The sequence below is a fragment of the Drosophila montana genome, unplaced genomic scaffold, assembly GCF_035044405.1.
Source record: "Drosophila montana isolate Dmon_TW-CO22-7 unplaced genomic scaffold, ASM3504440v1 contig_920_1, whole genome shotgun sequence".
NCBI classification, from domain to species: Eukaryota; Metazoa; Arthropoda; class Insecta; order Diptera; family Drosophilidae; genus Drosophila; species Drosophila montana.
This window is the reverse complement of record NW_026999206.1, coordinates 1,127,205-1,153,154: the sequence shown is the minus strand read 5'-3', so window position 1 is coordinate 1,153,154 and position 25,950 is coordinate 1,127,205. Positions and strand designations below refer to the sequence as shown.

At 40.2% G+C, this 25,950-nt stretch overlaps 2 protein-coding genes across 4 annotated transcripts in view; one reads left to right on the top strand and one right to left on the bottom strand.

Moving 5' to 3' along the window:
* Positions 1–25,950, bottom strand: part of rsh (radish) — a 142,674-nt gene that overhangs the window by 54,207 nt on the left and 62,517 nt on the right. For 2 of the 3 annotated variants that reach the window (XM_064699278.1, XM_064699279.1), the window contains exons 1-5: positions 21,292–21,447; positions 20,285–20,390; positions 19,676–20,200; positions 17,664–18,571; positions 17,488–17,591 (exon numbers count right to left, since the gene is read on the bottom strand). In XM_064699278.1, coding sequence (XP_064555348.1) covers positions 17,488–17,591; positions 17,664–18,571; positions 19,676–20,200; positions 20,285–20,390; positions 21,292–21,356 — 1,708 coding nt within the window. In that variant the 5' untranslated portion in view covers positions 21,357–21,447. Of the gene's footprint in view, positions 1–17,487; positions 17,592–17,663; positions 18,572–19,675; positions 20,201–20,284; positions 20,391–21,291; positions 21,448–25,950 lie in introns of those variants that run through there. The other variant, XM_064699280.1, reaches the window with a different exon arrangement.
* Positions 24,912–25,950, top strand: part of LOC135440232 (V-type proton ATPase subunit F) — an 85,280-nt gene continuing 84,241 nt past the window's right edge. The window contains exon 1 of the transcript XR_010438271.1: positions 24,912–25,445. The gene's annotated coding sequence lies outside the window, so the exon portion shown is untranslated. The remainder of the gene's footprint in view (positions 25,446–25,950) is intronic.

Here is a 25,950-nt window from a genome sequence, read left to right as displayed (position 1 = left end):
GTGTTTGACAAGTGAGCATGGAGGTGCTAAGTCAGAGACTTTGAAGTATTCATTCAAACAATTAATGTGTGCCACATAATGAACATGAAGAAGGTGCAGAATGAAGAAGACAATGCCATGTCTCAAAGGAAAAAGAATCTGACATTTTGGCAACAAGAGGAGGCCAACAGGCAAAGCCAATCAGCCAACGTCAATCAAGTGAACATGGCCTATAATTATTAATGCAATCAACGTTCGATGCGGAATTGACAAAAAATAGCTAAAAACTGTCCAACTAATTGGCTGACGGTATGCAGAAGTGCAGGTTGTAAACGGCTAAACTGACCGAAAGGTCTTGTCTCTGTCATTTAGTGCATTTATTAATCAGTCAATTGAACAATTAATCGCATTTCTAAAAAAAGAATTAGGCAAAAAGAGTATCCGGTTTTTATCTATCATTCCAATAAATCGATAAATGGTTTACGATTGCAAATCGATTGCTTTATCTTGACTTTAATATTTATTTCTGATATATATTTAATTGGAGCCACTTCATAAGTGACTATTTATAACAAGAGCAACTTACATACTACTAAAGTGACCTTGATGCAGATACAAATCAGCCAAAGAATTTTTTGATCAGGCATTTACCGATAAACTGTTTACGTATGCAAGCAGACTGTCTCTTTTAATAAATCGATAAATTGATCGATAAGCTATTTACAACTGATTGCTTTTACTTGCATATATATTTTTGATATATCTTATCTATTCTAAAAAACGGATACACTTATCGATTAACCTTTTAAGTTTGCAAATAGATTGCATATTAAATTCGATAAATTTATCGATAACTCTTGCTAATATATTGAATTACTTTCATTTTTTTATACATCTTGTTTTTTCTAATAAATCGATCAATTAAGCGACAAGTTGTTTAAAGAAGATTGCTTTCATTTGCAAATTTATTTTTTATATTTTTTGTCTTTTCTAATAAATCGATAAATTGATCGATAAGCTGTTTAAGCTTGCTAGCATTACCTTGAATATTAATATTTGATATATCTTGACTTTTAATTAGAGCAACAAAATGACTAACTAGATAAGTCCCGGAACACAGCTAGTTAAAGACTTGGCGTTCATGTGGATATATGTATTTGGCATCAACAATAGTTAATGCCATAATACATATGTATGTGTGTGTGTGCGTCTACATGTGTGTGTGTGTGTGTGTGTGTGTGTGTGTGGCTAGCAGTAGTAAATACTGATATGAATGTGTGTGGCGCACAACTTGGAACTTAATTAAATTCTTAACGTTTGGTAAACACAACAAAAAAACCAACAGAAAAAAAGAACCGTCATCGTCGACACACCGAAGATCAAATACACTTGCATCAGGCAACAGGCTAACGACTTTGCAGATGTGTGCGAAGAATTGTGAAGCCCAAACAACAAAGCTTTCCAGACAAAAACTAATTTCACGACTAATTCTGCCTATGCTATATATATACAGCTATATAATATATTAGTCCGATTTGTTTCATATCTAAGAAACAAATTACAGCTGTGTTAGGTGTCGACTTTGGTTCAAATATCTTGGGGAACAAAAAGGTTTTCCATGCAAAAGCCCAATTCTTTTAATAATTTATGGCAACAATAATCGTTCGTGAAAATGAGAGAGAGAGAGAATATATATACTTTATGGTATCCGCGATGTCGTTTTGCTATGCGTTACACATTTTACACGACAAACTTATAATACCCTTGTAAAGGGCATAACAAGAAAAGCAGAAAAAAAGCGTTGGAAATTCTGCCCACGACTAACAACGGGCTAGCCAAAATGAAAGCAATAACTTCAAACTTCAACACCAACAGGGCTAACACACACACACCCGCACACACACACACACACACACACATAGCACATGTCATTTAAGTTTTATACGCATTGGCGTCTAATGGGTCAGGTGATTTTCTATTGTCGTCGCCTGCTGCCCTGCGTCTTGCTGCTGGACTCTGCATGTTTAATCCAAATTACTAAAATATACACACACACACACACACACACACACGCACATACACACACACAGCGCCCCCTCTTGGAGCGTTGCTTTGTTTGAGCTGCTTTTTTTGTTTTGTTTGCATTCCCTTCCACGAGTGTGTCCAGCTGTGTGTGTGTGTAGGTGTGTGTGTCCAGCTGTGTGTGTGGGTGTGGTTTGGCTCTGTGTCCACGCTGTTCTTGTGTGTGTGTGTGTGTGCGTGTGTGCGTGTGTGCGTTTTTTGTGTTTTAATGAATCTGTACGAGCAGCTCGGCCATTCTATTTGTAAATGCTGTTAATTGAGCTTAAGCCAAACGCTATGTCTTAGCGTCGCCTTACCCCCTTGCTGGCTCCGCCCTGCCACGCCCATATACGCCCCCTAATGCCAGTTACCTGTTTCGTTAGCCGGTGCCACGCCAGCTGATAGGCTGCTTCAATTAGTGAGCGTTTGCAGCGCTTCAATGTGGTTCTTATCTCCTGCTGCTCATACCCTGTAACCGCATTGGCATGTCCGAGAGGGGGTATGACAAAGTTGAGCCTAAGCTTGTGACAGACAGCAGCGAGTAGTTTTATTTCTTTAATACAGTCAGTGAAGTTGGGCCCACAGATCGAGCTCAATTTACTTCCTAAAACATTTCTAGTGTCCTCCCCACAAAACTGCGCTATGATTTTTGGCATATGCATCATGTTGATTGCTATCATAATGCTGATAATCTTTTGTTAAGATTGTATAATTATCACAGAAGTTATTTAAGAAACAATTTTTTGTACAAAACTGTGCAGCTGGGTACAGGGTATATGCAAGTTAACTCCATGCAATTAGGAACTGGACAACAAAGTAATTTTTTGTTCGAATTCTTACTGTTATCAAATATGCAACATATCGAAAGGTGTTTGGAATCAGAATCTTTTCTAAAACCAAACAAAATTCTGTTCAAGTCGCGATTTTCAGCAATAAATTAATTAATTTTATCCCACGCCACACTAATCTCTCTATACAAAGGTCTGTAGCTGCTCTTATCATGTGCCACGTGGAGGTTATCCTGTGTACAAAATGGTTGAGGGGCAATTGGGGTCAGACAGCACACACACACACACACGCACACACAGGCACACGCACACAAATACATAAATATAATAACAATGGGCAACGTTTGGCAAATAAACGCGGCCCAATTGCCACGAAACTAAAATACTGTCTCAATATGAGTAATATTAATAATAATAATAATAACAATAATAACAATAATAACAATATTATTATTATTACTATGTCCACGGCGCCTGCATTTGCCTCGTTTAGTTTATGCTTGTATACCCTTGCAAAGGGTACTTTAACTTTGTCTCGAAATGCGTAACGCATGGAGGGAGACATCCGCGACGGGGTCGAATAGCTTCTGTCCATTTGTCTGTTTCTATGCAAACGGGCTTCTCAGTTTTAGAGTTATCCTCTCAAGACATTTTGAGACTCGGAACACTATATCAATTAGCTTGCATGGAAACAATTGGTGTTGAACTACATTTTTGTATGGAAAACTTTTGGTTTTTCAACATTTCTTGACCAAGCTCAGGTTATACACAAATCTGTGAAAGCCTTGGGTTCAATTTGCAAGGGTATTCAGTCTTCGTTCTTTCTTTATATTGTTTTTTTTTTTTTTTTTGTTTGAAGCGTTTTTTCTTTTTGTTATTCTTTTTGCGACATTTCCCCCAAATGCTGTCCGGTTGTCAAATATTTCAAGAAATGACAGCTGTTAATGGCATTATACATCCTGCAAGGAGTGTGAGAGAGAGAGAGAGAGAGAGAGAGAGAGAGGGGGCGGCTTTGTGGTTGCGGGGGGCACAATTTCAGGTGAGTCGCCGTTTGACCGAGTCAGTGCTAAGTGCTGCTGATAGCTGCTGGACGGGACTAAAGCTGCGAATCGAAAAGAAATGTGGGGATAAAGAGTGGACTGTGCTGGACTGGACTGGACTGGAGTGGAGTGGAGTGGAGGGAGTTACTCGTTAGCTCGAGCTTGTACTCGTTCCTTTAGATTGATGGCATCGATGGCTTGGCCTGGTCTGGCTGTGGCGCCGTTGCTGTTTATGGCCAGGCCTTGAGTGTTTGGCCCGAATAGCTGCCATAACAATTTGCGTTTTATGATGGGCACGAAAACTGTTGCAGATTTTTGAGGACTGTGGCAGCAATAGAAGCAGCTGCTGTTAATCCTGCAGCATTTGCCTGAAACGAGCTGCGTTATGAGTGCGACTCAATAGAAAATGCCATTCGAGTTTCTGTGCAGTAGCCAATCAATCAGTTAGTCAACGGAAACTCGTTAAGAAAACAATCAATTACGGATCTACGAGTATTTCAACTGGCAACTACTCTTTGCGAAATATATATTTTTTATTACCAACCATAGCAGGGGCATATAATTCATTAATTAATGGATGAGTGTAGTCCCATGAACATAGGCTCTGTAAGGGTCTGCTTACTGCATTAAATGCCTTTGGCTCTAATCAATCGATAACTTGTTAATTAATCGATTCTTAAAATTATTGAGCGCCAGTTCATTCGTTAATTCGTCCCTTAATTAACTCTTTAATTAAAATGTTAACAACGTCTGAGTTAGTTAGGGTATTTCAGAGTCTGCGCCAATCAGTCAGTCAGTCAGTCAGTCAATCAATCAATCAGTTTGAATTTCGAAGTCAATTAACTGGCAGTAAGTAGAGGTTGCTCTTCATTTCTCAAGATGTTTTGCTCTTAAAATTCGCCAGCTCAGAAAACTATTCAAAATCAAAGAGCTGTAACTCATTTCAATCAATCATTCCCGGGTCAATAATATTATACTGCTAGGAAAACAGTTTACAACAGTTTTCGTTAAGTTTTGACTTTATTTTGTTTGAATCAAACTCAAAGAAATTCAAGCTGCTTTAGGCAAGTATATTTCAGAACTGTAGCGTCCATCAATCAGTCAGTCAGCGTTAATCGTTAGGCAATCAATCATGTTCGGGTCAATAATGTTCGACTGCCAGTTTGACCATAGAAAATCTCGCCTAAACAAGAAATTATGATATCATTTGCTTTGCATGGCTCAGGCTCATCTTAGCCGTTGAACAAACTTCGAAAGTAACTCAAGCTATTTTAGCCAAGTGACAGCTTGCATAACAAATTCAACTAACCCTCTGGCGCTGTTCAATCAGTTAGTCAACGGAACTTATTGACAAATCAATCAAGTTTGCGCGGCACAGCTTTAATTGAATTAACCTACACACAAAAATGCAGGAAAAAAATGACAAAAAAAAAACAAAATTAATGAAAAAAAAAAACCTAAACATATTATACACATACTTGTAAACGTGGCGAGCTTCATAAATCAATCAAGGTTAATCCATCAATTAAAACCAAATGAAACTAAGGTCCCAGGCGCTGGATACGTTATTAATTCATTCATAAACCTATCAATGGCTAATGAAACGTGCATATCGAGCCGAGAAAAGACGGGACAAGAGGAGATGACCTTGACGGGAGGGTGGCAATAAGTGAGCTTGTGTGTTAACCAACACTGGACAATGGCGTTCATCAAATAGTGCGCATATATAGTTTGGGTCCCCAATGGACCACATTGTTGCTCATTTGTTGCCACTTACTCTTTCGGCCCATCTAAAAATGGCCAGCGCCAGCGGCGCTCATAAATTAACTCGAACGCGTGTCGCACTCGGAAACCCTTGCGACCCAATGTGGCTACCCTCTTCCCTTTTCCCTCTTCCCTGTTCCCTGTTCGCTCGGCCAGACCCAGAACTTTGTGTTTGGGTCTGCTTCGGTCAGCGCTTTGTATTCAAACTGCAATTAAGTATAAAAATTAAAAGGGGTGTGGCCTTCATGCCTTAAGGGCAAAGCACAAGATATGCTTTGTATAGCGGTTGGCCTAAAGCAAGCGCTACAAATTCACAAATTTATCATCCATTTTGATTTCACTTTGCACCCCGCCATTTAGTAGAGTTCCTGAGATCGATGAGCCCAATACTAAAGATAACATCTATCTGGAAGTTAATCGACTGCTGCTTACATTGCTTGCAACATGGTCTTAATTAAGTTGAGCATTCGAGTAATTCACAGGTATTTGCAGAGCCTGAGGCGTTGTTTCTTTAAGCTGACGCCTTTTTTCTAACAAATTAAGAACTTTAATTTGCTTGACAATTAAAATAATTACTTTGCTATTCACTGAAAAGTGCCGTACTGTAAGTACATGTTACATAAATTATTTATTTCCAACAAGCTTAAGAAAACACGGCTAAAAACTGGAAACCAAAAAAAAGAAAAAAACACTTCATAAATTGAGCAGCAGGCTGTTTAAGTACATTAAAGCTCAAGCGAGAAGCTTAGCTAATTTTCATTTTAAATATTTCCACTGTGGCAAGAAATTTAAATCCATTCTTGAGCTTACAACAGTTGTTATTCTTACGCGGCGACTTTTTATTTTTAGATACATTTTGGGGCTCAACAAGGATTACGCTTAACATATGCAAGAAAATTACCCGTGAGAGCAAGAAAACTGATATGTGTTTCACAGCTTTTGTGACTAAAGTGAACACTGAGACGGGGCTTTGGTAACATTTCGCCTCAGGCCTGGCTAATAGGCGGAAACGTATGTATGGAAATTTATTTTACTTTATATCTAATTACTTTCCATAGAGATTCACAAGAATTCATCCTGTTTAGCAAATGTGGGTGAAAAAGGCAGTGTTAAAGTTAATTATAAATAGGGATAGGTTTGAAATTATGTAACTGATTACAATACAATTAGTATACAATTCACACCTATGGGATATTATGCCTATATTCTTAAACTTAATAGTACTTCCCTCAAGCTCTTGCTTGCACGTCAGAAGCATATTGTATGTTCAAAAAATTGTCTTACTTAAATATTTATACAATACTGCCCTTTACTATAGTACATTTTCTGAAGCATTTACTAGCATTTCAACGTTATCCAACACTAGCAGCGCATTCAAAGGTGCTTAACTACCTCTGAGTTTGTTAGATAACTTTCTATATAACTTTGTAGAGCTCATTAAAATTTTGCTATGAAGTGTGCAACGCAGATATAGTTTTACGTAGTTCTTATAGTTCTATATTATTGATCAGTATCAAAATCTGAGCCATGTCCTTGTGTCTGTTGCCATGCAAGCTAATCTATCAGCCTTAAAGCATTATTCACAAAACTTTGCCATTTTATGATTTAGTTTAATCAAAAAGAATATGAGTAAAATCTTATGAAAATCAGATTACTATATTATATAGCATAATAGGAAGCATCTGTCTGTTTTGTTGCTTAAGATAACTCGACCAAAATTGCGACTTGGTCTAAAGAAACTTTTAGTTACTCTATAAATCAACCTAGTTGAGCATTTCGGAGCTTTACTTTTGTTATTATAATTTGGATCTACTATATCACACATCTCGCGGTCTGAATTGAAGCTGTTGTACAGATGCACTTCGAAGTCCAACGTGTATTTAATATGCGGCGTGCTGTACATACTTGCTTTTTATTTTTTATGTATGTATATTATTTTATATGTTGATTTTCTTATAAGGTTCTTTCTGATAGGAACGCGCTGCGCCACTTCACGTCCTATACTCGATATCACCTTTTTGTTTTCTATCGCAATTGCAATTCTGTGGAATGTGTTTGCGACGCGAAACACATTCAATTTGTGATGCAAATGTGTGAATATGTGGCATGCTGCAAGCCGCGTAACTCATGACAGCACAAAGTTCATAGGAAATCTCACAAGAATCCAATAATGTTGTGCATGTGTGTGAGTGCGGGTGTGTGTGTGCGAGTGTGTGTGTGCGGGTGTGTGTATGGCATCGCTTACCCACGAGGCAGTGCGCCGGATTTGCGGTTGACCTGTGGCAAGAGCGTATGATGGCTTTGATCAGGCGTTGCATTGTGGCACAACCTGCGCTTGCAACAAGAACTGAGGAACTACGGACTTGGCTAAGGGCCCAATTGCAGCTGCTCGCTGCTGGCCATTAAAGCTGGCAGCTTTACCAATTTTCGCTGATTCCGTGCAGCAAATTCGCGCAACAATTTGCAAGTTTAATGCAACAGATAACTACGCAATGCCAGTGCCAATGCCAACGGGAACGCAAATGCGTCGTATATCTGTTGAATGCATTTCTTATTATTCACCTCAAGAAAGCGCAAAGCCCTCGGCCAGCACCTATCAATTATTTATTCGGTTCCGTTTGTTCGTTTAATGTCCCCAAATTGGATACGTATGGCCAATATGACCTGATCGATCTCAGGGACTATAAGAAGCAGAGTCTTAAGGCTTGTTATACGAATTCAGGTAGTTGAAGAGAAGTATTCAAGAAGAGTATTAAGGAATATTTAGCATCGGATTAATCAGTTAGATTTAGAAAGAGCTGCAAGAATTGAGATTTTTGATTGAGATACATAGATGTTGGAGGCTTGATTGTCTTCATTTCTGATTACAGGGTATTAACCAGTCTCTGGCACTTTACATTATAATTTCTTTTGGTACTTTTCAGTAAATACCTTTCTAATTCAGTTTCCTCTGCAGTTAATTTAAGTAAGATTTAAAGCTCAACTAGAAACTGAAGATAACAATACGTGAGGCCAATATGACGTCATCGATCTCAGAGATTATAAGAAGCACAGACGGAAGACTTGGGTTCATTAATGTCTTTTAAAGTATTGAAAAGTTATATAATATGAAATAATTCCACAATATGTAGCATAGGATTGACTGAGATAAATGATGTGTTTTAGCTGCAACATATTTTTGCGACTTCATTTCTGAATACAGGGTATTAAACAGTCTCTGGCTGTGCACATTATGATTTCTTTTTGTACTTTTGGCCTCTTTGGCGCTCTCGAAATTGCCTTTGGCGGCCATTAATTAATGGTGGTCACGCTCGTAAAGTGCAATAAAGCTATTGCCTCATAAGCAAACACGGACGTTCGCCCGTTTTGTTTGGCTGGAAGCGCCGAAGGCGGCCGCAGAAGAATCCCAAAAATAAATCCAATTTTAGGTCTTCATTAAAAGCGAAAAAAAAAAAAAACGTAAATCAATTGCGGCGAAACGAAATTATCGGGTTAAAAAACATGTGGAAGTGCAATTCGTTTGGTTCGCTTTTAATTGCAATTTGCTGCATACTAAATTGGACTGAAATTCGATGAAGCTGGGCGGCCGAGCTCAGCGTAAGGCACATATATCGATTGCTAATTGGACGCAAAATGTCACGAATATGTCGAAAAAGCATTTTGTGTGCAACTAATTGGATGACAAAAGTTTTGGTCGCACGGATCATTTGGACAAACAAAAAATAAAAATCCGGAAAACAAAACAAGTCGAAACCCACATATTTAATATACACTTCATTAACTGTTGGCCTCCAGGTCGTGTCAGCCATATACATATACATATATATATATATATTTTTTTTTTACAATTTGTTGTTTTTATTTTTAAATTCGATGACAAAGGTATATGGAGTTTGGCTCTTTTGGAGGATTTACTTTAACAAGCCGACGAAAATTCACAACTATCTGAAATGGAACTTAAAAAAATCATAATCTGATTGGAGCTGAGAGTGCACAGGTCTCGGGAGGGACCGACTAGCAGACACCCTGAACTGCCATTTCAAGCATTCTAGCTTATGCAGAGACTCACATTCACACAGAAGCTTTAGCTGCAGCTTGGCTTCTTTTTGCCACACCTTGGGAAATACTTTCTTGATTAACTTCGGTCTCTATTGTCCGATCTTCATAGGCTTTGCATGCGAAAGCGCAAATCTTTCAAAATAAGTTGTTTTTCTTGAGAGAGAGGCAACCAAATATTCAAATATATATAAAATGTATATACTAAACGAGCGCAAGAAACCAAAACGAGTCGTATTAAGCTCCCAAAGTTAATGTTATAATTTATATAAAGAAAATCAGCTTAATCAAAATAAACATTCCATTTTGTATATCTTGCTTACAAAAAGGGCAGAAGAGCAGAAAAGTAGTTATGTGGGCTGATGGACATGAAAGTAAAGCAAACTAAATATAGAAAATTCCTACATGCTCTCAACAGAAAATCTGATCTTGGCTAAATGGAGAATGACACAGAAGTTGGGCCTCGAAAACTTTTAGTTACACAATAAATATAAATGTCGCACAATAAATACAAATGGATATGCTCACTTTGAATGGCAAGCATAAAAAATGAATGGTCTAAATGTGTGTGTGTGTTGTGTTTGAATGCATTTGAATAAGAGAGTGGTGAATATTTGAATGCCAATTGGCAATTGGCTGCGTGCAGTGAAGGCGAATTTCGATTGAAATTGCGAGCAAGATGCCAGCAGCCAGCAGACAAAACTTGTTGCACCAGCCGCAAACTGTGTAAAATTGTGGCAAGCCGAGCTGTGCGTGTGCGTGGCTGGCGGGGGTTAAGGGGCGGCCGGTGTTAAGGGGAAGTTGTACGCAGTGCTTGCAATGTAAAAGCTGAACGCAAAACTTGACTCACATTTCATTCATAACACAGAGCGTGTGCGAGCGAGAGGGAGAGAGGGAGAGTGCTTGAAAGGGAGATAGCAATGCAGCTGGGGCTGCCAGTTAAGTGAACGCTCATTCATTTGTCCGCTGTCAGCACACACACACACACACACACACACACACACTGTAGGTACTTTCATTCATTAAAGTTACTTTGACAAACTGAGGCGCACTTTGCCAACTCTTTGGCATTTGTAATGCGCTCCAGCGTGTGCGTGTGCGTGTGCGTGTGTGTGTGTGTGTGTACATATAATACCTACACATGTGAACGTAACACTGCTGTACTTTGAACTTCAAAAGCACACACACACACACATACGCACCGTGTTGAATGTAAGCGGAGTGTAAAAGTGCGTTAAATGTGTGTCAATGGTGTTGCCTGCTTTTCGGGGCACGAGAGCGAGAAATTCGGAACTCGCCCAGATAAACGATTTATCTAGCCATATGATATCTATATAGCTACAGTAGATACCGCCCATAGATTACAACTACATATAAGGCATACGCATGCGTCTCTAAGGCATTTATTAGGTGTCTGGGAAAGCGCTTATGGAAATAGAATATCTATGCCTCATAATTAGAGACACAATTGCTTGTTCTTAGTTGGAAAGCTGTGTGTCTGAATACTCGGGTGCATTCGTTTGGCCACATCCAAAACCAACTAAAACCGATTATGTTAAAAACTTTCAATCAGGGCTGAAAGTCCAAAGGAAAGTTTGTGGTTCGCTGCACGGTTCATATCAACTCCCTGCCCTTAGGTTAGGCTCTTCAAAACGCTTTTACGCATTCCTGAACTCCGATTTCGACTCAAAGCTTGGATGGACCTACATTCTTAAAATTCGTATTTCATTTTTTTAAATTTATAGCTGCCCGTTTTACTATCAACAATTTTATCTGAATCCAATCAATTGCATCTGAATTGTTCAAAGTGTATGTTTATGACATTTAATCGTACTACACCTTATCTTGTCAGTTATACAATCGACAATACTCCATTGCAACGTATACTAACAGTTAATGTTTTAGGCGTTCTTTTTGATTCTAAACTCTGTTTCAATCTTCACATAGATACCATCGTTAATGAGGCAAAAGGTGTACTTGGATTCATTAAACGATGGTCTAAAGAGTTTAACGATCCTTATATAACGAAACTTCTGTACTGTATCTCTCTTGTTCGTCCTATCCTTGAATACTGCTCTTGCATCTGGTCTCCGCAGTATAACAATAGCCAGGATCGTATTGAATCTGTTCAGAAGCAATTTCTGCTTTTTGCCTTACGAGGTTTAAATTGGGACCCTAATCTTCGGTTGCCATCCTATTCCAGCAGGCTGCTTCTTCTTAACCTTCCGTCGTTAACCAACCGTAGGACAATTCTCGGTGTTGTCTTTCTACATAAGTTGGTTGTTGGCGATATAGATTCTCCTTTTCTGCTAGGGCGTCTTCAATTCTCTGTTCCGGCTAGACCAACCAGAAATTACCGCCCCTTATTCCTATCTACGTGCACAACAGACTACGCTATGCACAATCCTTTTCGCGTGCTATGTAAAAATTACAATAGTTTGCATCACGTTTTCTCTACCGAACTTTCTCTACCCCTAATAAAATCGTTGCTTTCAGGATACCTTCGGGAAGTCACTGACCATTCCCAGCTATGAGCAGGGGCATAGCTTGCCGGACAGGCTGTAAATTTTCCCCCACCGGGTCGGTGATTTCCCATTACTTTCCCAATACTATCTCTTTATCCTATCTACTTAACACTCTGTATATCTAGCATACAGTTCTTTACTTTATTAACAATCTTTTTACTTTCTTTTCTCCTATTTATGATATATTCTTAAATAATATAGCAAATTAAGATTATTTTTAATTTTACTTAAGAGCACTTTTTCCTACTTACACCCTTCTTCTTAGAATTAGGCTCTAATAGCGTCACTGACAAAATTAGCTGTGAAAAGGGGCACAGCTGGCCTAAACTGGCAAATAAAACACCTCCATCGGTCGGTGATGCTATTAGAAATTTGTGTTCTCTATCTAGGCTTTTATCATCTAAATTTCATAATTGTAAATATAATGTATTGAATAATTAGGAAGACACTCGTTTTGTCGACCACTAATAAATAAATAAATAAATAAAATAAATAAATAGTGTGTTTATCTAGACGTTGCGGACCAAGTCTGAGCTCTATCCTGTCTTTTTTTTTTTTGCTTTTGCTCTCGCTCAAAAATAATAAATCCTTAATGTATTTTTGCAAATGTATGTAACAGGCAGACCCCATAAAGTATATATATTCTTGATCAGCATCAATAGCCGAGTCGATCTGGCCATGTTAGTCTCTTTTTTCGTCTGTCCGCCAGTTTGTCCGTATGTGAGGATCTCAGAACCTATTAGAGCTATAGACTTGAAATTTTGAATGTAGATCCTCCTAGTGCATGCGCAGTACGATTTTTTGAGTTTTCGATATTCGATAACTTGCCCCGTTTCCAAGTTATCGATGAAAATCGATATCGGAATCCTGTTTTTTGGGCAAATCTCGTAAGTTATAAGAGTTAGAATCACCAAATTTGACATGTAGCTTTTGGAATAGCATATATATATGAAGAAGTTATTAAAGAAAATGTGTGGTTATATAAATATTGGCAGCCCACAAGAATTTCTACATACATCACGCGCGTCTTTATTGAATTCTATCATGTGTGTATGTATTGCTATTTTAATTGGTTTTTTTTTTCAGTAGCCGTTAGTTGTTGGTTTGGCTGTTGAGTGGATGCCGTTGCAAGTAGTGTGCTATGTTAAGAGCTCGAACCCTATCAATGGAAATATTTTTTTTTTTTTAATTAATTTTTTTTTAAATGCTAAAGCAAACGAGCTCGTAGCGCGAGCTGCATTTGCTGTTGGTAGAAGAGGGTTCATGGCATCCCCTAGTCGAGAGCTCGAGAGCCCGACTAGAGCCTCTTACTTCGTTTTGTAGCTATTATACACATGTCGACCTTCAATTATATATATATGGCCCAATAGTTTTTGAAATTGGGTCATTTTGGCTATGGAGGTTAATTAAATTCGGGAGAAATTCCAATTTTACGGAACACTATTTTTTCAATCAATTGAATACATTTTAAACCCTTGTAGAGTGTATTATAAAATTGTTTAAATTTACTTTAATATTTGTCAAGGCCTGTTTACTGTCTTAGAATATATATTTATATTTTTCTTAAATGTACTATTCAAGAATTATTTAAAACAGAAAGCTAAAGGAACTAATAGATTTTTCTATTTCATCCGAAACTCGGAATATCTAAAGAATCGCTGCCAAGCTTTCAGATTATATTTGTAATAGAAAGAAAAGCTAGAAATATATATACATATATGATTATATAACATATAAAATGATATAATATATGGATCTGTAAACTGTTTTAAAAATCATTCTTGGGTTTATAAAATACGGAGAAATCTACTGTAAGACCCTATATACATATAGAGAAATCATTACTGGAGTCAGAGCTTATGATCAGACAGTATCAGAATTAACTGATCTTAGGCTATTTTAAATTATTCAGATATAAGTCAATATATATTATTCAGAGATTTGCATCAGACATAGATAAATATGGTTGTGGGCAAAAGCAACAGTTGCCTCGACTAGATAAATAAACAGACTATGTGGGATTGGAATCTGGGTGAAATATCTATTTACATATCACTATATATTTGTATTATATTATATACAGACCGCTGCGGCTGCGGCTGCGGTTGCTGCTGCTGCTGGCGCTGCTGCTGGTCGACTGCTGCTGCGGCTGATGTTGGTGGTGCTGCTGCTGCTGCTGGTGTCGGCGACCGTAGCGCAGCGCCGCAGCGTCGGTGGCGACGGACTCGGCCACCGCGCTGCCGTTTGTTGTTGTTGCTGCTGCACGCGCCCAAAACTATGCAACACGCGCCTCCAAGTCACGCGCACAATAACAAAAACAAAATAACAATAACTTTTTGCGCGCTTCTTGTGTGTTCTTTTTTTTTTTGTACTTCGACTTCTTTTTGCTTATTTGTTTATTTTATTTTATTTTGGATATGTGAAGTGCGGCACAGGAACAAAAAAAAAGTAATGTAAATAGAGAAAAAGCGGGAACGAGCAATAAATCTTTGCGCAGAGACTGAACTAGCGGGCCGGCAGGGGCGAGTACGCACGCGGAGCGGGAAAATGGAAAACGTAACGCTGTGGGCCAATTTTCATTTGTATTTACAGTTTACGATGCGAACAATACTAAAAAGGCCGCGTTAATATCTGATGCGAAACTCTCTACTAGCCAACTCTCGACTCAACTCGACTCAACTCGACTCAACTCGACTCGACTCGACTCGACTCGACTTGACTCGACTTGACTCGACACGATATTGGGGAACCCGCGTGGCGTCTCTCCTCTCGCCTCTTAGCTCGCGGACTCTGAATGTTTTGGGGCGCGGTGTGCTCGTCGTGGCGCTTGGGGCTCTGCTCTGCTGCTGCTGTTGTGGCACGTTGAGGTATTCAACACCAACTGATGCACGGTAAGCGTGCGTTGTCATTGCCAGCGTCTCCTCAGCTTGGCGCTGGCATCCCGTTTCTCGGCCAAGTTGGCAGCGCGCCGCCAGTTAACAGCTGATGGGCCAAGCGGCAGCAGCTGTTCAAAGCTTTCGCTAGCTTTTACCACGCGTCTCCTGGCTACAGCAACAAATGCCATGGAGTAAAGCTAACGGCAAAGCCCTCAGGGATATGCGCATAAGTTGGCAGCCCCCTTTTATGTTAGTTATTCGAATTTCAAACTTTGCGCCACCAATTTTAAGCGTTGGCCCGCAGTTTTAACGGCTTTCGTTCTTATTTCGAGTTGGAAACTAATGAAGGGTGTAATACTTTTCTTATATGTATCTAACGGGCACAGGCAGGCCCATAAAGTATATAGTATACTCTTGAACAGCAGCTGCTCCCGAGTCAAGCTAGCCATGTCCGTCTCTCGGTCCGAACGTCTGTCCATATACATATATGAGAGCGTCAATCCCGGAGACTACAAAAGCTTGAGACTTGCAATTTTGTAGTGCAAATCATTGATAAATTGATCCACATCCACAAAATCGCTATCGACATCCTGTTTTTTTGACAACAGACAACAAATTTCGCATGTAGGATGTCTTAGGGCGAAAAGTTCTCACTTTAAGTTATTTCAAGAAATCAATTGTCTTCGATAGCATTGCAAATATAGTTTCTATGGTGATCTAACTCAACTGTAGATACTTTTGTTTGTCCAAAGTTGTGTTTTTTCTTTTGCAAGGATTTTTCAACAAAGAAGTTTTTCATACAGAGATTCAAATGCAATGAACACCTGTGGAGCTGTTCGTATTCATTTTTCACCCTTGCAGTCTATTGGCACATGTGTACTCTAGACACAGATACATACATATATATTTTCTGCCTGCAGCAAGATAGACAACCCGACGTTCGGTTTATCCACTAGCTAGTCTCTTGAATGGCATGTCAAAGGCAATTGAATTGAGTTTCCCATACAGAGATTCAAAGGAATTGAACACCCATAAAACAGTTCGTATTATTCAGGGAGGAGATGAAAAACTCTGTGCCTGCATTTTCAATTGTCTGAAAAGTCCAATGAAAAAGCCAAAGCAGAATTGAAAAATAATTTTGTGGCTCACGCTGCGCTTATTGCATGAAAATCTTGCGCATACGCAGCGTTGCACAAACCGCATTGATGCCTGATTTATGCTCGGTTCTCATTCAGAAATTTTATTTCGAATGCAAATGGACCACTAGAAGCAAGGCTACAGCACAACAATTTGATGTGCTGCGCTGTGGGGAATCGTTTTTTGTGACTTGCATCCGAGTGCAGATATTTGGTTTTTAATAATACGTCATGGTATGTGCCAATATTTCGAATCTTCTTGTTCTTCTAAGCGTTACATGCTCTCTGACAAAAGATTATTAGGGACTCGTCGAAGCGTAACATGTTGTCAGTCTTCGAGTTTTCTAGAAAAATATATTTTTCCTTCAATAAGCCTCAACAGATGGTATAGCCCATCCAAAACTTTTGTTATGCATCTCTGGCAACTCTTCGTACCTTATTCAGGCACTAATAGGGGCATTCCTCTGATTATAAAAGACAGTAAAGCTTCGAGTACTCAAAGATTCGAAAGTTTTACTAATCTTAATTTAAGATATTTTTTTTAATTCTCAAAGCTTTTCTGAATCATCTAGGAATATTTTTGTTACCCACGCCTTGCAGGACTCCCCTTATATTGTTTCTGCTTCAGCTTCTGAACGCCTTCTAAATACAGTTAAATGCATTTATGAGAGTCTTTATTCTTCTTATTTTTGTATTTCCAACTAATGTTGACACAGGCCCAATAAAAAAATGGTTGTCACAGTTGCCTTATGGAATGAAATTTCACCCCAGTGTGTGCAATATTGGCGGAAAATGGTTGCTGACTGGCTTCTCACTCATTTTCAAAGGTCTTTGTGAAAACTCGCCAGAGACGTGTTTCACGCGTTGCGTAAATTCCACTCCACTAGACTAAAATGGCCGGAAAACGATGTCTCCAGCTTTTGATTCTTAGTTTAAATGAACTATAATCTCAGTCCCATATATCATTGTAAAATATAGCCTAAGATAATTATCGAAAAATGGGTGAAAAGTTGATGTCTAAAAACTGAAGGCCATGCTAAGGTCAGGAAATATCAGCAAGTGTTTTTTTTAAATGTTCGGTAGAGTAACTCTCAATGGATTATGAAATGAATTAGAAGCATATCCTAGAATCGGTTTCTAATCCCGACTAAACCCTTAAAGCGATCTTTGACCTTTTTTGTCTATCGTTGGGCAAAAGGTTTTTCTGCCATACTCGACAAGTAAAAGAAATATAATATAATATAATATAATGTGCCACTCACCTGTCTGGGTGCTGGAGTCAAAAAATGTGCTAGTTGTTTCCACGGTCATGGTGCCGATGGTGCCATCAATGATCTGGGCCGATGAGTCGCGTCTGCCGCGATAGCTGAATGGAAAACAAACGTTTGGTTAGTCGAGGGTATCTGGGAGTATGTGTGGGATGTGTTGCGTTACCCACCGACAGACATCGTCGCTCTGGGAGCTCTGGCGTCGAAAGTTGCGACAACGTATCATTTCCTCGGTGGTCGATTGGCGACGGAAGCCGCGCGCTATAAGAATCTCCTCGGTGGTGGACTGGCGCCGTATGGCGGGCCGTTGATTCTGTTCGACGGTGGTCGTTTGCGGGCGCGAGCACGGGCTGGGATCGCGCGACGAGGAGCAGCTGTTGGAGTCCGGTGAGCGCGGTGAACGGGCCGCCGAGCTGCTTTGCCGTCGCAGCGTATGCCGCCTGGGACTTCCGTCCCTCTCGTGCGAGCGATCCGGCGAGAGATGTGTGCGGGAGTCGCGTCGACCGCCGCGCGATGCGCTGTCCGGTGAGAGAGAATCGCGCCGTGAAGCGCGACGCTCACAGTCCTCGGGTGGATCGGGACTGAGCGCTGGCTGGGAGCCGCGTCGACTGCCGCCGGGCAGGCAGCTCTCATCGAAGGCGGTTGCCTGCCGCTGCAGTCGCTGCAGCCGTGGCGCCCGCTCCGGACTGATGCCCGCCTTAGAGTCGCGTCGATTGACACGTCCGCATTGCGTGGTGGAGTCCCGTCGACCCTTCGGCGCCGTCGGACTGGTGGCCGGCGGCGTTACCGAGCTGGTTATAATGGTCGGCGGCGGCAATGCCTGACAGGCGGAATCTACCTGCTGATGGTGATAAGTGCTGGTTGAGATCAATGGCACAGAGTCTGAGCAGGAGCCGGCGGAGCTGGTCGAGGGACGCTGCTCCTGCCGAAAATTGGGAAATTCCGGTGCGGCCAACGAGTCACGCTTCTTGGTCACCTGGTATTTGGGTGGTGGAGGCGGCGTTGTCACCCGGCTCGCAACATTGCTGTCGCGTCGGCTGCTAGACAAATAGCTCTCGCCGGAGCCGCGTCGCGAGGCCTGCGGCATGGATTGGTTACAGGACAACGTGCGCAAGAGCGAGCGAGATAAAACAAAAGAAGAACAGAGGCAGAGAGAGAGAGAGGGAGAGAGAGAGGTGTGCATAGGTTACGTTAGTTGGTTGTGGATGCTGGACTGGTACAATGATAAACTCTTTCCTCTGGGCGGGTCACTCAATAGGTGTGGATCGACCGGCTTCGGAGAAGGTAACTCTCTAGCACTTTTTCTAGCTTGGTCAGATATCCATATCTGTATCTATAGAAGCTTGGATGAGTTGGAAGGAAAACTTCTAGAAACTATACCCTTTTCTATTCTATGCAGGATTCTTAGGCACTAACCCTCAATCCATTGCGGTAGCCAGCGCTTATATCCTTCTATCTTTGGTTTATTCTAATTCTGAGTTGCTTTTCTGAAGATTCTATATTCTAACCTGACAACAAAGGTGCGAGGTCTTGCCTGAACTATGCTTAAATGGAGAAAATAATTCCAAAGATTCCTTTAAGATGGATAACACATATATGGATTTATTTTAAATCCTCTTTTTACTCTTTTTAAATGGAAATGACTTTCTTACTCTATCTGTGAAATGTACCCAGCAAATGACTATATTTTAAAAGAAAGATCGGTACAGGATCTTACATATACTAAACCAAAATCTATAAACAGAAAGGAACGAAAACCATGAAGGCATTTAAGTTGATAATTCTATATAAAACCTGGCACAAGGTCTTGCCCTAACATTCTAGAGGTTCCATAGTTACTTACAAAATTTGTACAGATCCCAATAATAACTGAATATAAAATATATATACTCAGATATTGGAGTGGATTTAAGGACTAAGGAAAGTCCTTCAATAAGGTAACCTAAAAGCTGATACTCCTTGATTATAATCGAATGCGGATGCTAGATAACGAAGGCCCCCTTCTTATCAACTATATCTGGCCCATCTTCATAGTTTCTGCTCATAAAGGTCTTCCAAATAATGGAGTTGTACTTTCAGAGAGTAGCTAATGCTGAGACTGGAATAGAGTTTGGTTAGGCATATTCTTCCGCAAGGATCTCTATCTCGCTGGGGGCTTAATCTATTATAAAATGCAACTTACACTCTTCGTGCACTCGACCACAATGGGCACAACGACGCTGCTGGACTGCTCCTCAACTGTGGTGCTCTCGCGTCGGTTCCAGTGCTTGACGAACTCGGTGGTGCTGGAGTCGCGGCGGGAGCGTATGCTGCGTATGCCAGAATCGGCGCTCGATTCGCGTCGCTTGCGCGGCGTCACATAGGTGGTGTTCCCGACCCCACCGCCGGAGCCGGATCCAACGTTGCCGCCAGTGCTGGCATCTGTGGTGGAAGTGCGCCAGGGCAGACTGCGAGCCAGATCCGCGAGCGTTTCGCGTCGATTCAAATGCGCCTTGTTCCGTGCCGCCTGCTGCTGCTGCTGTTGTTGCTGATGCTGCTGCCTGCTGGCACCGCCGCTCCATTCGCGCAAGATGTCAGTGAGTTGAGCCAGCGAGCTGCGCCGGCGTCGTTGCAGGCCAGGAGGCGGCGATGAGCTCGGCGGCGTTGTGATCTGTGCGGCCGAATCGCGACGGCCTCCAAGACGCTGGCGTATCGTGGATTCTTCGAGCTGCAGAGCGAGAGAGACGCGAGAGAGAAAGATAGACAATTAGGCGAGAGTTCAAGGCTCGGACTTGTCACGGACTTGACCAACCTGTTCGCGCATCAAGTCGTCCCAGCCATTGCCGCCCTGCCACACCAGACCAACCTGATGCGACATAATCGGCAGGTTGCACACAAAGCATACGGCTGTCATAGTCCTGCAACGAGAAGGATAATACGTAAAGAAACAGCCATGTAAATACAGCAGGGAGCAGCAGGCTAAGCGTATGTGAAGGAAGTGCGGATTGAATTGGGCTCGGGCAAATTCCAGCAAGGATTCAAATAAGCTTTTGGTTGTCGTAAATGGTTTGCGAGAGAGCTTTTAGCTTGGTAAAAGCTAAAAGTGCATATATTCGAAAGTGTGTAAAGTGAAAGCTTCCATTGAACTTTTATTACCGTTAGATAGTTTGTGGGTTGTGCCCAAATTTTGAGACGAAGGACAACGTAGTGTCTTTTTTGTCAATGAAAAAAACTTTTTTTTTACAACTTGAAACAATGGGCAATTAAAGAAATTGTATAGAAAGCTCTCGGGCATCCATTTTAATTAATCGTTAACATGCAAATGTGTAAAAAATTGGAACTGCTGATGACTTTATCCCTTCGTGTCTTTTGTGGCAAGACGAATGCTGGCTGCTCAAGAAAGCTTTCACTGTTAGAGCTTTGGCTGTAAGAGCCTGACTTACGCTAGCGCTTGTGAGCTTTGTTTAATCGAGTGCAAAATGAAATGAACTTAATTCAAATAAAAACATGCTTAAAGCTTATGCGATAGAAGCACATGCAAAGTGTTTCAAAAAGCTGCAAATGTCACATGCTGAACTTGAGGCTTTTGCTGTGGGTGATGTGCTATGGTGAGCTTATGTGTGCCTGTGGTGGAGTGGTGGAGTTGAAAAATGTTTATAGCAACGCAAAAGACTGCAGTTAGAGTGCGTTCCGATGGAAGCTAAATTCACATTAGCTGCCTTTCGAGCTGTTGCTGTTGCTGTTGTTGTTGTTGTTGTGTGTTTAGATATGCTTGGTCAGTTGCTAAGAAGTGATTTTAAGACTTGTTCATTAGCTAACTTTTTGCGTATGACGACGCCGCTGCTGGTCTGATCCATGGACCTGTAATGCCGCAGTTTTGACATGGCGCATGGCGTTCTGTGTCTGCAGCGCTGCAGATCCCTTTAGTTATCCAATTGCAAACCGAGCTATTTGCCACAAATATTGCTATGTGGCTCTCAGGTTATTGTTGCTGTTGTTGTTGTTGCTGCTGCTGCTGCTGCTGCTGTTGTTGTTGTTGTTGTTGTTGTTGTTAATGTTGCTGTCCTGTTGCTGGCGTGTTCCTTCGGTCGTGCGTGCGGTTGCCTCAATTTGCACGTGATTTAGTTTTTCATTGAATTAACAACGCCTTTGCATACCTTTCACCAATGCACCCAACAAATGTTATTTCTTTTTTTTTTATTGGTTTTGCTTTTTGGTAGAGTTTTGCTGTTTGGTTTCGAAAATTAAAATGAAATCAATCGGAATTTATATACTCTTTCCCTTCGCAAAGCATTTACCCCAGGCTTCACTTATTCTGAACAAGTTTTTTAACTGCAGCTATTGCAAATATCTTCCATCTATCAGTCCATTAATGCAGCCCACATAAGTCCTAAAGTCTACTTGACGTATTTTCAGGCAGGTGAAATCTATGAAAACATTTTTTTGTTTATATTTTCGGAATCCCACTTTAAGTTTCCATTAGACATTTTAATATTTCTTTAATGTATAATTTGTTGATAATATCAAACAAGTTTGAAATTCCCTTTTGACATATACATATTTGAAATCTCAATACTTTGCATAAACGTGGCATATTCTGATTTACTAAGAATATTTGAGCTCTGCAAATTATTAATTCTCTTTTTCTTTTAATATATATACTATTTTCCCATTAACTAATTCATCCCTACTTAGAAGTCGATGTTTTCAAGTCCGAAACCTATCAATATGGAATTTTGTAGGTTGTCTTTATCTGGCAATTACAATGATATTTTTCTTTTTTTTCTGCGGATTGTATTCAAAGCTAGCTGCCATTTGGTTTAAGCATTCATATAAAAAGTCGAAAGTACATATATCTACTAAATATCCCCCATGTTAAAGTTATATGTGGAAAGAGTATTTAAGCCTCGGCTAGCCGAAGTGTCCAAAAGTTTCAAGCAAATAGCATACATCAAGAACTTGTTTGTTGAGATTATTTTTCGTTTCTGATTATTTTTTGATTAAGTGGGGCGGGGATTGGGGACTTTGCTACACACAGAGACACAGAGATACACTGAAAAAAATTGAAGAAAAGAATATTTGTTGGTTTAAAAACACATTAAGGGGATTTCATAAGTAAAATTCAATTTTGAATTTCTTATTTTTTTTTTTTTTTTTTAATTTGAATCCAAATATTTGGGGTAAAACCAAAGCTACATAAAAGCATATATCCGTACTTATAAAAAATATCAGGACTAAGTTAAGTTTAAATATAAATTTCTAAAACAAATTAACTTAAATCATACATAATTACATATAGAGAGCTAATGCTATATGTTATATATATATATATTATTTAACGAATTGAACTGACTACAAATCAAACATGCAATTTGTGCTACTTCGTTTGTGATGTTTCAAGACTAAGTATTAATTCAATTTCTTAATAATTACTTTAATTTTGCAGAGCGTATTATAATCAGTGCGTAAAGTTAAAATAATTCAATTACGCAGCTTCTCTCTGTTGCACACTAGAAAAAATCTATTCTTAAATAGGATCGGACTATTCAGTCCGATCGTTGTGTGTTAATCTTAAAGGCGCAAGGTTTTAGCTTTTATTATTTGTAGGGAAAAGAGCATGGTGCATTCAAAATGAAGAAGATCCTACATACTAAATTTGGTGTGTTTAGCTCTTAAAAAAGAAGGAGTTTTAATATGCTAAGGAGTACTTCTAATACTCTAACAGCTTTATGAGAATCATTAACAGTGTTTTTCTTGGTCGTAGATACGAAAGCACATTACCGAATCGATCGCTGACCCATAGTTTAGCCTTCGAGCCTGCCTACTGCCGATTCCAGGTGAATGTGCTTGAAAAGGGCATGTAAAATGTAATATGAAAGCTTTGCAGGCTGCTTACTTAACAGTTGCTCTGAGTGAAATGCCAAACCCATATCAAATTGCTTTTTGCTGCTATTCGATTTATGGAAATGTGAAATTTCATTTGATTCAAGCAGCTTAACATTCAATTTGCGAGAATTAGTGAAACCATAGATGGCCAGACAAAGGTATTTATTGAACGCTTCTCAACCTATTCATATTCATATTCATATTCATATTCATATTCATATTAATATTCATGTTCATGCTTATATTAGTTTCGTTTATTCAAACCGTATGCAAGCGCACTTATTGGGCATCACAAATAATTGCATAGTACAATTTTTATGCAAAATTACAGATTGAAAAATAATAATAATAAAGAGTAAAGTTTTCAACAGCGCCGAATTGTGGGCGGGCTGGGTGCTGTCTTTGGTAGCTTGGGGCACTTGCATATAATAACATTTGGGGAAAAAAAAGGCTAAGTGGAAAAAGAAAACAAGCCAGCTTTTGAGCGGGTGGTTGGTAGGAGTTAAAATAACAAACGCCCCGAGCGGCACTTATAAATGCGCAAAAATATGCTGGGCATACTTATCAAAGCAAAAGAAACAGGGCGGAGCACACACAACATTTTCCCCAAAATAAAAATCCCAAAACTACACAGTTAAATCAGCTTAAAAACTAAATAACGTGTGCCATAAGGCGTACATAATGCTTGCCAGAAAAAATACAAAAATATATATATATATATAATTATATTTATATATATGTATATAGCAAAGCTTTATAAATAGTCTGCGGCCAAAATGTGTAACATCTAAGTACATATATGATAGACGCATTTGAAAGCTAAGATAAAAACTGAAATTTAATGAAGTTTTATGAGTTGGCCACTAAAAAAGACACATAGCTTTTGCCGCTGCTGCTGGCTGGGCGATTGGGTGGCTGGGTGGTGACCTGACAAAGCCAATCAGAATGAAGCATAAACTTTAGTGGACGGCAAGTTTGTGGCCGCAAACTTAATAACTGGCAGACGTCGACTCTGAAATCCACACAGAGTGTGTGTGTGTGAGTGTGTGTGTGTGTGTGTGTGTGTGTGTGTGTGTGCGTATTGTAGCTGCAGAGACATGAACACGACCGGAAGTTGTCAAGTGTGTGCGAGTTGCTAGAAAAGTTGACAGCTGCTCACACACACACACACACGCACACGCACACACACACACACATTTATGACATGGCAGACTGGCCTTTAGTCACTCAATAAAATAGTTTTCAAACAAGTAAAAGTGCTCAAATCGAGATGATTCGTGGTTGAGGCATACCCTAGATTTGTCATTCTGAGTGAACTTTTGGGCTTTTTGTCGGATCGTCACAAAGTTCTCAGGGGCCAGAGATTTCCTTCAAGAAGAGTAAACTTCTTATGTTTGGTAAAACGAAGGCAGGCTTACAAAAACTGAAATACACTTTACTTGTCTTAAGCTCTTATGAAGTAGTGGAAAGAAAAAAAGCACAGCTGCAAATTGATTTCGAAGAAAACTTATGTGTCACATTTAATTGATTTACTTTCAGCTGAGCGCATACAAATGGCTGAACATAGCTCGTTCTGGCCGTGTAATGGGTACAGGGTATTTAAAGCAGCTGCTGCTGCTGGCAAAGTTTTGGCCCGCAAGTTGGGCCAAAAAGTTGGCAGCTTAACTTGGCCAATCCAATTGCCACCTGCCTTGCCGCCGGCAGTGGGCCGCTTAATCAATTTGAAGTGCAACGCCAGCTGCAGTTGCTGGGATGTATTCTGGCAGCATCTGTTGCCCCACACACACATACCATATATAGTTATCTACTTGTCGCACATTTCGTGGCTCAAGTGGCAGCTGCCTCGCATAATACAGCCGATTGCAGCCGTTTGCCCGGACCAGACCCGTTTGATTGACAGCTGTCAATTTGCATTGCCAGTCAAGCGCAGCATTTGCGGCCACCCACACACACACACAGCCACACACACACACACACACACACGCCGAATCCATAAAGTTGCTGAGTTGGAAGTTGATGAAGTTATGCAAATGTGCGCAAAAGACGAAAGTAGTTAACTGCAAAGTGAAGACTGCGGCAGAGACCAGGTACGTCCTTAGCTTTGTGAATACCCTGTAAATATTTAAATGTACACCCTCTCCCCAATGGCTGTTGGTTAGTCCGCCGCGATACTTTAGTGAGTGCATATTTGACGAACAGGTTAAAGAGTTGTAGCTCCCAAGCGATATCTCATATCACATGGATGCGATGTACTTTACTCTAAAATGTTTCTTGGTTCCCCTGTCTAAGCTAATTGCCAGCTCAATTCTCAACTTTAAAAATCGATAGACAAAACTAAAGATTTGTTGTTGTTGAGCTGAGGCTTATTCTTCGGTTCTTCGACTCCGTACAGGGTATTTTGCAGTCAACCAATTTGGTTCTTTGCATGACAAACTTATAACTACGTTGACTTCAATCGCAGCTCACTTAGCTGAGAAGAATGCGGCGCCAACCCAACATTTTCCGCTGGGCATCCGTTGCAGCTGCCTTTCAGCAGTTCGTCTCACATTTTGATTCAGCGCATATAAAGCAAATTGAAATTCATATACAACA